Here is a 12,318-nt window from a genome sequence, read left to right as displayed (position 1 = left end):
AAAAAACATGGCTGCACCCTATTAAAGGTGCATATTTCTATATGCTTTATGAGACAGCTTTTTGTTTGTGGAGTTTTGTCCTGATGTTTCTCTAGTAAAGCCTCAACTGCCTTGCCCTGTGTGTCAGTTCTCAAAGGATTTTTTTCCCAGGGAGTAAAATCTGTAGGATCCAGTGGAAGGGCTGCGATGATCCAGGATAGTGCTGTTCCATAGAGCTGGCAGACTGAGCATGACAAGCATGAGTTGTTTGCATTGTACGTGCTCCAGTTTTTAGGAATCACACTGAATTGTTGCAGTGCTGTACTTGTATCAGATAAAAGGCTCTGCAGAGGGACCTGGACAGGCTGGATCGATGGGCCGAGGCCAACTGTATGAGGTTTAACAAGGCCAAGTGCCAGGTCCTGCACTTGGGTCACAACAACCCCATGCAACGCTGCAGCCTTGGTGGGGAGTGGCTGGAGAGCTGCCTGGCAGAAAAGGACCTGGGGATGCTGGTTGACAGCAGCTGAACATGAGCCAGCAGTGTGCCCAGGTGGCCAAGAAGGCAAATAGCATCCTGGCCTGTATCAGAAACAGTGTGGCCAGTAGGACCTGGAAAGTGATTGTGCCCCTGTGCTCAGCACTGGTGAGGCTGCGCCTCGAGTTCTGTGTTCAGTTTTGGGCCCCTCACTACAAGAAGGACATGGAGTGCTGGAGCATGTCCAGAGAAGGGCAATGAAGGTGGTGAAGGTTCTGGAGAACAAGTGTGATGAGGAGCGGCTGAGGGGACTGTGGTTGTTTGGCCTGGAGAAAAGGAGGCTGAGGGGAGACCTTGTCCCTCTCTACAACTACCTGAAAGGAGGGTGTAGCCAGGTGGGTGTTGGTCTCTTCTCCCAAATAACAAGTGACGGGACAAGAGGGAATGGCCTTAAGTTGTGCCAGGGGAGGTTTAGGTTGGATATTAGGAAAAATTTCTTCACTGAAAGGGTTGTCAAGCATTGTCACGCTGTCCAGGGAAGAGGTGGAGTTGCCATCCCTGTAGGTATTTAAAGGACATGTAGATGTGGCACTTGGGGACATGCTTTATTGGTGAACTTGGCAATGCCAGGTTTACAGTTGGACTAGATGATTGTAATGGTCTTTTCCAACCAAACTATTCTGATTCTAAGGAAATGATTTATTTCCACAGCGGGGGCAGTGGGGCAGGATAAAGTGAGCAGGTCTCTGCTGCTGTTGGTAAGTTATTAGTTTGTAGTACATGCTGTCTTTTTTACCAGTAATTACAGTTTTGGTGGATGTGGTGGGTGCTGCTTCTTGGTACTTTGCTGACTGTTGGACTTACATGTCTGATGCAGGTACTTAAAGCTGGACTTCTTTCTAATTTGAGCTTTATATGGATTTTTAATTGCACCCTAGTTGCTACTGACTACTGTCTTTTGACTTAGGTTCTCTATTATTCTCTACTAGCAATTATGCACAGAGCAGAGAGTCCAGTTGGTCAATCCTCTGGCACCTCTTAGAATAACTGTTGTTAGTAAACAACTTTGTCAGGAGGCTGATGGTTCACTTCCTTCTTCAGAGTCTTGGTAATTTACAGCAGCGCTTCATGCTCCAGTTCCAGGAGATGGGTCTCAGAACTACGGAAATAGCGATCTTCATACAGCTCTGCCAGTTGTTTCTGTGTGCCTCTGGAATTTTACTTTATCCAGATATGGATGAAACGTGTGATCAAGCAGCTCCAGTCAAACATGTCTCCATCCTGACCTATTCCGTCTTACTTTGTTCTATTCATTTACTCCTCCCAAAGGAGACCCTCATAAGAGGGATTCCTGCAGCGGGAGGGGGAGGAGGCACTGTGGGATGATGAATTGTGTTGGTAACCTCCGTTGACATACTGATGTCAGGCGCTGCTGGAATGGACTAGTGCACTGGGAAAACAAAGAAAAGTGTTACAAATGGAGAGGTGGCTCATGATACCTCAGTGCACCTTCAGCAGTGATGACTGAGGAGTGGGATACCAAAACCAGGGACTCTCTGCCTCCATGTGATGTGCTCTCTTTACCTCAGTGCCAGGGAGATAACGTTATGGAACCTACGTAATGAGCTGCTGTTTGGTGATGGCCACAGGTGCACATGAACTCGGACTGATGGCAAGGATGTAGATCGTAGTATAGAAGAGTGACTTGGGATGCAGAGTCATCTTCTCATGATGATGTCAGGTACCTCCTTTGATCTAAGTTGGACAGAGGTGGAATTTCTTCGCTTTTGTCTCTGTTGGCTGTCACTGGGATTTGGGAAGAATCCTTGGAAGAAAAAGGAGGTGGTGGGACGTGGTTGTCCTCTCTCCATAGGTGCTGACAGGTTTCTCCACTGAATTCTCCCTCTGGTTCTCTGATGTGTATCACCTGTGACCCGTCTGTGCCAACAACAGTGGCTTGCCTCAGTGCCCAGAACACATTCCCAAGGGGACTGATGTAGGACCGCTGGCTGTCTCTGCAGAAAACTAAAAAGCATCAGGGCAGAAATCAGCACAGTCAGTAGCAAAGTCATGGGTGCTGGAGAATCCTGGATCAAGTTTGGCACTGCTTCTGTGGTGTCTTCTTCTCTCTGGGTAGGGCTTAAACAATGTCCACAGCTGGGTATCTGTTTTGGCACTTTCCTGAGCTGGCTTTCAGCCTTGGTTACTAGGTCAAATCTGACTCAGAGAGCTGATGGACAAATAGGTATGTCTGGTGGGGTAGTGGAAAATAAGAGTGCAGTACTTGGATGGCTACTGAGGGAGCTCAGCCTGTGCTTTAAATGGAAGAGATCTCCTGTGCCAACAGTTCCTTGATACACCAGAATTCTGATATCCTTGGGTACCTCAGCTTGCCCTCTCTTGGGTGAAATTCCCTGGATTTACAAACCTGAACAGGAAAGCACTTGCAAATACAGGGCCAACTTCAAATGTGTATTGTTAGAATATGTGTCTCACTTAACAGTGTGAATGGGAGAGGCCAAAACTGGCCTGGTATTATTTAATCCCCAGTCATGGGATTCTCAGTCACTGTAAAGTGTTGAGAGAACAAGTCATCTGCATGTATCAGGGAAAATTCCCCATCTCTCAGGATGTCACATGCTGGAAAAAGGATGAAGCACAGGAAAGCACCTCATTGGAAATGCATTCATAAAAAGAAAGCAGAACTGCACTTGGATATACAAATACGGTGTCTCACAAAGAGACCGCAGTGTTTCTTCTAGTCACTCCTGTGCAAGTAGGAACAAAGTGGGGAAAAAAGGCCATCTCTGAGTGGCTCTGTCTTCCACTATGAGGAGAGATGTGCAGATGAGCATTTGAAGTTTATCATGTCTGATAGTCAACAAGAGGATATAAGCAAAATTTCCCTGTCGATCCCTCTCTGTCAAGCGTAATTTTGTGTACTCATCATCCCCATCTGGTGTCTGCAGCTAATTAAAGGCAGGTGAACACACAGAAAGTTAAGCCTGTGATTGTGAAAGCAAACAGAAATCTAGGAATGAGAAGACCAGAGCAGATCAGCTCTTGGAGAATCACTTCTGTGAAACCTGCTGCATGCTCAGGTGCCTCAGCACAGGTTAGAGAAACCCCACCCCTTTTGAAAAGAAAATATGCCTATTGAGAACCATTCAGCATTCTTCTGAAGAGCAGAGTATCAAACACTGGGGCTGAAATACAGTCATGTTTGCCTTTCAGATGGCCACATCAGAGGGCTCTGCAACTTTTGGACCATCTTTCCCATTAATAGGGGACAGACAAAATATTTATTAATGTTAATAGGATGAGATAAATGCAAAAGTCTACATTGGGAGGTTTCTATAACGTTGGACTAAAATTCGGGTATTTCAGTATTGCTGATCTTCATCTTATTCTTCTGGGGCTCTGACCTGTAGTGAAAAAGGAGAGAGAAAATTCACATGAAAGAAAACCAAACAAACACACCCCGACTCCACCTTTGTACGGTTGTTAAAGCAAACCCAGTAATTAGGTCCAGATTGTTTGCAAGTGTTGTGCAAGCACTGTGATTGCTGCAGACTGCCTTCAGGAGAACTGCTGTTGAAAGGGAACAACACGAGATACGGGCTTCAACTAGATTTAGGAGTTTGCTTTTATTTCACAAATTGAGTGGCATAAAAATCATGACCATGAGTTTAGGATGGGCAGTCTACTGAAGGCTTTCATGGGCAAACTTCCTACGCAGTATTTAATTATGAATATATTAAGAGAATCTTTGTGAAATTTTTAAATATAAATGAGAAATAACTAAGAAAATATAAATGAGATATGATTAAGTTCAGTTAGGTGATGCTTCATCAGTGGTTTTTGCTTTTGGTCTCTACTAGTAGGTGTGGAAAGTTTGTGATCAGTTCTAATATTGCAGGGAATTTTCTAGGTCTCGATGGAGAGAATCATGGGCTCTGGTGATAACCACCTGGGAAAGGTGATATGAATGTAAAAAGTTATCACAGTGCCTCTGCCAAGACTTAACTATTTCTGTTCTGGATGACTGAACAAGACTATTTAGCCAAATGCAGGATTTAACCTAGGAGTGTCAATGTTTCATGGTTTGTGCCTAAACCAACAAGTCCAGAGTTCCTTGACATGACTGAGATAGAGATGGTTTTGAGTCCAGGGGATTTTTATGGGGAGGAATGTCTGAAGAGGCATTTGGTACAGTTGCTTGGGTAGCCTGAGGTAGCTGTAGCCACCTTCAGTAGGAATTGCCAATCAATTCACAAAAAGACTCTGTCAGAGCAGAAGAGAGTTTTGGCTGTAGGGACGGCAACTGTGATTAGCCGGATTGCCCATGTGGGAGGAGAATACCATGGAGTTAATTTCTCTTCACTTGGAGCTTTTCATGGGAGAGGACACTGATCAGAATTTCTGCTGGGAGAAGGGTGAGTACTTCTCTTCCATTTCAACACAAAATGAGAAAAGTTTGTCTAAATTGCCTTCACTGATGAGCTCCAGGTTGTAATCCCCTAAGGTGGAAGGCAATAAATTTGCTTTTCTTCTAGACTGCAGTTGCATGCTACTCTAGGGGTAAGGAATTGACTGGAAAAGGTAAGAAGATACTTAAATGGGGGGGAAGCAAGCTACATTTGATGTACTCTGGGCAGTTGTGGAGCAGATGCAGCAGTCAGAGGTGCACGTCTCTGTGAAGTTTCTTTTGAGAACTGACTGATATGGTTGCTTTTTTTTTCTCCAGAGGAGAGGAAATGAGATACAGCTGGGATTTCTTTACTGACTCGTTAGATAACATGGCAGACTTACAGATGTTAAAGTTGAAAGAAAAAGATGTCAGTGTTACACGTATGAAGCAAATGGGGACTTTTGAGCTGAGGAGAGAAGAAACATCTATAGGGTTCTTGTTTATGAACTGTCACCGATTGTGTTGAGAGTGCCCGAGCTGATAAAGGTGAGATCAAACATCAGCCTAATGTTGAACGTGTTGGCTGGTGGTTTGAGGAGACATTCCCGATAAGGCTTTCTTGTTGGCACTTAGCCATTGTCTGTACAGAGTCTGGTTCTCTGAGGTTACAGAAATGTGCTGTATGAAACTCTGTGTGCAGAGAGTCATGGGTGCTTGAACCTGTCATGTTAAAGTTGCCCTGACTATCTGTAGGACTTGTGTCCTTATTAGACAAGGACAATGTAAATGTCCTCATCTAATGTGTAAATGTTGTAAATGTCAAAGGGTCAGCAGTAAGATGTGGTTTTAGAAAGTAAGGAGTGTTAGAGGCTGATTTATTAGAGCTTAACTGCAATAAATCCAGCCTCCTGCTGTCAGGAGGCTCAATGACTTTAATGTGGAGATAGTGAAGTCAAGGAATTGGGACAGGACTGGGGAGGCTCTGCTGTGAGTGCCCCTACTGAGCTGAGCTGTTGTAGTAACCTGTGAATCTCTTGCAGTCAGTCCTTTGGTTAACGTCATCCAGTGCTTCCCTTTTCTCCTCTCAGGTCATTGTGTCTGTTTGATGTGTGCGTGACAACTCTGCTGTCAGCTGCTTGAGGTTTGTTGATGATGTGGATCAGAAGCCAAGAGGTAAAACAACAGTGATTTCATTTATGGCTGGTATCCCTGCGTGCAGTACTTACGTGAACCAGAAAGCTTTCGGGGTAGCGTAATGCGCAGCCGCGGTGTGGGGCTTGTAGGAACTACCCGGACCGTTGCTGCCATCCCGCCCTGGGGGTATCCTCGTGGGCGGCGCTCGTAAATGGCACTGGCTAACACAGGTGGGATATCACGTTAAGGATCTAACCGTTCATGTAACTAAAATAATATGCGTGGAGGCTGGAATGAATTCTGGAAATAAGGCTGTGAAACAACTTGAATCTGGACTACTGCCCGAAGATTAAAGACCAGGTAAAATATTGGGGAAGGGCACATGTTTTGGAGGCTGGTCTGCAAGTGTGTGAATGAGAAGAGAGCAGGAGGTGATTTTTGCTGCTGTGCCACCAGTCCTGTCTACCTCAGCTCCCCAATAACGGTCAGGAAAGACTTCTTTGGGTCACCAGGAAGTAAATTGGGGGAGTTTCAGTGTCACTTCCAGAGTATGTAGCATCTCAGTGGAGTTGCTGTTAGCTAGTACTCTGGTCAGCTTCCGAGGAACCTGAAGTTCTCCTTTCTTTGGTAAGGGTGGCCCTTACCAGGAGTGGAGTTTCTGGAAAGTTTGGATGCACTTTTCCTTGCTGTTTCTTCTCTAGGTTTCCAGAAGACCTCTTCTTCCAGGCTTTTAAGTGTAAATTTGATTAAAGGTCAAACAGAATTTCACCCTTTCTTCTGAACTTGCTCTTAAATAATGAACCTGGAATTTTATCTAAAAAATAATTCTAGTTTCTGGAGCACAGGAGAAAGAGAAATAATAGTTCTTGACTTTGCTGTTTTCTTTTACTCTACCTCTGTCCTCAGTTAAACAACTGAGAAGCCCACTGAACCCAGACTGGGCTGATTTCTGACAGCATTCATGCACTTCTGTGCCTGTGTCTCTTCTGACACAGGGATTGCCTCGTTTGTCCGTTGAGTATCCAGGATGATACGTGATTTTGTTGCTGATGAGGCCGTACTATCAGATGCTACCATAGGTTCAGAAAGATTATAAAGGATTTCCATTGGAGGTTTTTTTTTAAAGAGTTCCTATTCTTTTCATTTATTTTTTAAAAGCCACGTCTTTCTGAGCTTACCATTCTTTCTTTCCCCACCTCTGAAAACCTTGTTACTCTGATGGAAATTGCTTTTGGCATAAAAATCTCAAATTGTTCATTTGTTGTGCTTTTGAAAACACCCACTTGTGTGTTTCTGAAAAGGACAGTAAAGCTTGGTACCACAGCAGCCTGCACTGGAAATGATGCTTAAGGCTCCTGACAGGTGGGCAGTCCCCAAGGCTGATGCTAAAGGTGTGTGGGGGAAGTAAGATGACAAAGGATATTTGCTCGCACAGGCAGGAGAAGGGTCTCTGTTTCTGTTAATATTTCAATATCATGGGAAACTTCTTCAAGGCCACCAGCATCTTCCCCTCCGATTACCATGGCAAAAATCTCTATCTCCAGTTCAACCTGCAAGCCTGCTGCCACCTGGGAGAGACAGAGGATTACTCACAGGTGAGGTTCATGTTTCATACCTTGTCCCCTCCGGCAGCCCTTGGAGCTGGTGCTTGTTCTGTGTTGTCTGATGAAATTAAAGACACATATGGTTGTACTTGCCAGTCACCCCGTGTCCGTTTCACTAGGAAGGTCTGTACAAAACAGTGCCTCTTCATGTGGCAGTTTGAAAGAAAACTGCCAGGTGTTTGTGTACTGTCCCCTTGAATTTCCTTTTAGGTTCTAGAGGGAGAAGGAGAATTGGGACAGCTGGGAGAGAATCAAAGAGAGAGGTGTTTGATGTCCCAAGCCTGTCGGTGTTTGAGGCATTTGGACAATGCCCTTAATACCATGCTTTAACCTTTGGTCAGCCCTGAAGTTGTCTGGCAGTTGGACTAGATGACTGTTGTAGGTCCCTTCCAACTGAAATAAAATATTCTACTCCATTCAAAAAAGGACATAAAGGTAGGGAGAAAAGGGAGATATAAAAGGGATGGATGTGTGGAGAGGAAAAGAGAATGGAAATTATTCCAGCCGTCTGTCTGGACTTCTGTAAGGCCTTTGACATGGTCCCCCACAACATCCTTCTCTCTGAATTGGAGAGATATGGATTTGATGGATGGACTGTTTGGTGGATGAGGAATTGGTTGGACGGTCTCATCCAGAGGGTAGTGGTCATTGGCTCAATGTCCAGATGGAGATCGGTGATGAGTGGTGTTCCTCAGGGGTCCATACTTGGACCAGTGCTGTTTAATATCTTCATCAATGACACAGTGGGATTGAGTGCACCCCTGGCACAAGTTTACAGATCATACCAAGCTGAGTGGTGTGGTTGACATGATTGAGGCACAGGATGCCATCCAGAGGGACCTGGACAAACTTGAGAAGTGGGCCCATGTGAACCTCATGAGGTTCAACAAGGCCAAGTACAAGGTCCTGCACCTGGGTTAGGGTAATTCCCAGTATCACTACAGGCTGGGGGATGAAGGCACTGGGAGCAGCCCTGAGGAGACCTTCTGGAGCGGTTCCAGAGGAGGCCACAAAAGTGATCAGAGAGAGGGAACAGCTTTGCTGTGAGGACAGGCTGAGAGAGTTGGGCTTGTTCAGCCTGGAGAAGAGAAGGCTCCAGGGAGACCTTATCATGGCCTTTCAATACTTGAAGGGGGCCTATAAGAAAGATGGATTCAGATTTTTTAGCAAGGCCTGTAGTGATAGGACAAGGGGTGATGGTTTTAAACTAAAAGGGGAGATTCAGACTAGATGTAAGGAAGAAATTTTTTACACTGAGGGTGGTGAAACCCTGGCCCAGGTTGCCCAGAGAGGTGGTAGAAGCCCCGTCCCTGGAAACATTCAAGGTCAGGCTGGACAGGGCTCTGAGCAACCTGATCTAGTTGAAGATGTCCCTGCTCACTGCAGGGGGGTTGGACTAGATGGCCTTTAAAGGTTCCTTCCAACTCAAACCATTCTGTGATTCTATGATTTTAAGTACCGAGCTGTGGGTAGGGCTCTGGACTAGGAGGTTTAATTTGCATTCTGGCACTGCCTCTTTGCATAAGTCATTGCTTCTTCGTTCCATGCCTGTAAAAAGCACTGGCAAGGATATTGGCTGATATTACCTGTGGGGATGCTGTGGGGATACTGGCCAGCACAATATTTATTGGGATACAACACGCAGGTGAAGAGAGAGATTGAAGAAAGGCAGAAAGCATGAAAGCTTCTTACTTAATAGGATGATTTCACATGTGATGGTGCTTTGCTAGGTAAAACACTTAAGGTGGAGAATAGTTGGAAGCAGAAGAAATGGTTGAGGCAAGAGCTTGCGAGGTTCAACTCCTAAAGGTATCAGGACAGGAGATGAAATCTCGGGCAGATGTAACAAATACCCTAAATGATGGGAAAACTCGGAGGTAGTGGTAGAGTATTCCATTTGCTTCAAAAAAGCTCTTGTTAACCTCAGGGCTTGACCTGCTGCTTTCCACTGAACTTAACATGTTTATCCCTCTACATTCTGGCACAGCCTCTGAGACTCAGCGCATGGGGTGCTCGGCTGAAGGCAGAAGAGGGACAGTGGAAGGCAGAATCACTTCAAATAATTCTAAACGAATCATGTACCCTGTCAGTTCTATTCCCAGACAGCTGGTGTGAGAGGACCCCTAGATGGCCTGAGGGCCAGCTGAGTCTAGCAAAACCATGAGATTTTCTGCGTAACCTACCGGTCCTGGTGTGTACATCACTCTCAGTCCTGTGTGCGGAGGTGGTTGCTTCACCCGAAACCTGTCAGAAAGAGAAGAGAATCACTTTGCCAGAAACTTCCAGGCAGGCAGAAGGCACTGCTGGGAAGCAGGCTGGCTGCTCTTCCTCTGCTTGGGCAAGCACATTTATCAGCTAGTCCTTCCCATCACAATGTACAACTTGGGCTACAGTGGTATTCCTGGGCTTCTTGCCAAGGTTCAGGTTTCTGAAAAAAGCAAAAACAGAAACAAAAATCCCCAAACCCGAAAGCAGCAGATTAATGGGGCAAAGTAAGTCTCCAAAGAGCTCATTACACTGCCCGCTCCTTACAACAGACTGTGAAATATCAGCATTCTAAGCCTGCATGCACAAAGGAAGCTGAAGTACAAATGGTATGACCTCTACGTTGGCACAGCTCTGCACTTTATCCTGTGGTTCTCATTTCCACCCAAAGAACAGTTACCAGCACCCACTTGCACCAGAAGGTGTTAAAGGGAAGCAGAAGAGGCATTCCTAGTCTGTGGCTCCATCTTATGGAAAGCTCTGGCAGAATTACAAACTGGCTGTCAGAATTCCTGCACTTTCTCTGGAGTGCTGCCTGTTATGAGAAACTGAACTTGATTTTTGTCAGAATGTCCCAACGAGTTCAGGCTATGGTATGGAAGGCACCTAGTTAACTACGAACCCTGTCATGGAAAAGTTTTGGCTTCAGCATGAGGCAGACATGGCTCAGAACTGCCCACCATTAGCCCTACCCCTGCCCTCAGCAATGCATATTTGGACAGATAAAAACCAAGGTACTAAGAATTCAAACTAACCTTGAGAAGTTCACACCAACATTCTTCAGGATCACAGTGGCTGCATAGGTGCAGCCTTCCTTTAGCACTCCAAGCGTCACTCTGGGTGGAATGAGATAGAAGCCACTAAGATGCTGCCTTCTTGTTGCAAGAGAAGATGTGTTGACTTTTCCTGCGACAGGATCTTCTATCTTTGCAAACAGAATTAAAATATTAGACTCCAGGGAAAGTTGTTGGCCCTCAAATTAGGTTCAGAGTTACTTAATCTACATTTGACCTCTGTCCACTCATTCTGAAGAATTACAGAAAGGTGATTCTGTCCTAATTTGAGTAAAAACTAAAGAGGCACTTTGAATATTGTCTGCAGATTTATACTAGTTTAAGTTTGCAAACATACTAAGCCATTGAGATGTCTCAGGAGGAATGGGGGAAGAAGCCTTCTTTTGGAGCTTCCATGTGGGTGCCTGGTGCAGAACTGTACTTTCAGCATATGAGTTTGTCCTGGCAGTTGTGAGGAAAGGTACTTTTAGAATTGCCAGTAAACTTGTACATAAATTGCAACTGCTATAGTTTCAGTAAACAGATTCAAAATCCCTTATGGTATTGCTCCAGAATGAATATTTCATTCAAAGAGATGACTAAGAGGACATTAACATCAACAAAAAAGATGTTATTTTACCTTTTTATTTGGTATGGAGTTTGGTTTTCTTCCCTGAAGGGATGATGGTAATTTCACTTTCTCTTTTCTTGGCTGTCCTGCAGCGTTCACCAGAAGACTCTGAACTTTACATTGAAAGGGTGTCTCTTGTGATCTTGCAGCACTGCTTAGGTCTGGAAAAGAAAGCATGAAAAACAAAGCATCATATTCAGAACAACCCTGAAGTTGTTGTTCAGGTAAGATTTTTATTTTCTACGAAAGCATTTGATTAGCACAAGGACAGAAAAAATTATCTCATTTTTATTTAAGAGGTCAAGAAAGGCATTGAGAAACCTCCTAATAGTAGCAAGTAATTAAAATGTAACTAATAAGTAAAGTTGAACTATAATTATTAGAACTAATGAGTTGGAAGCATCTCAGTGGAAACTTGCAATGAAGACTCCAGCACTGCCTCTCTCTGTGCACCTAGGAGAGCTGCCTGAGGGTCAGGGGGTTTATTTTTCTTGCTGAACAGCATACTGCAGCCTTGCAAGGGAGTTTCATTAGTTAATTGAAAGAAACGTGATTATTAGATAAGATTTCATTAATAAATTACTATATTCCATCAAGGGATCTCAAAGCATTTCTAGCAACATAAACTTCATTTCACATCAGCTCAGTGGGCAAGGCAAAAATCAGTAGTATCTCTTGCAGAGAGGAAAACTGAAACCAAGAGCCCACTGTGTGCCAGTGGCAGAGGTCAGGACCTCCCAACTCTCAGTCCCTTGCTCCAACTTCTGTCTGAGCTTTCTTCTGGTGACAGAAGAAAGTGCAATGAAGGTACAAACACCTGTGAAAGTGGTTTAAAAACAGAAGAGGAATTACAAAATCCCAAGCACTAAAATAAAAATCAAGGCTATTACTATTCCAAAGACATGCCTGCAGTGCACAGTGACATGCTGTGCAGAAACACCCAGGCTGGGCAAGTCTAATCTGGATGTCTCTCTATTTCCATTGGGTTTGCATGGCCAGGTTTGGGTAGCGGGGGAGGGGGGCGGGGATAGGACATAGGGGTG

The 12,318-nt window shown here is 44.8% G+C and overlaps 1 protein-coding gene across 1 annotated transcript; it reads right to left on the bottom strand.

Moving 5' to 3' along the window:
• Positions 1-2,183: 2,183 nt before the first annotated feature.
• Positions 2,184-11,436, bottom strand: LOC104519505 (sperm-associated antigen 17; the record flags this gene model as incomplete). Its single annotated transcript, XM_010174072.2, has 6 exons — positions 2,184-2,482; positions 6,095-6,232; positions 7,426-7,570; positions 9,790-9,850; positions 10,627-10,796; positions 11,285-11,436. Coding segments are annotated over 6 exons (965 nt in total), but the record flags the coding sequence as incomplete, so codon positions are not given.
• Between the last annotated feature and the right edge of the window lie 882 nt (positions 11,437-12,318).

Source organism: Antrostomus carolinensis, unplaced genomic scaffold, assembly GCF_000700745.2.
Source record: "Antrostomus carolinensis isolate BGI_N321 unplaced genomic scaffold, ASM70074v2 scaffold24828, whole genome shotgun sequence".
Lineage (NCBI taxonomy): Eukaryota > Metazoa > Chordata > Aves > Caprimulgiformes > Caprimulgidae > Antrostomus > Antrostomus carolinensis.
This window is presented reverse-complemented; position numbering and strand designations above follow the sequence as displayed.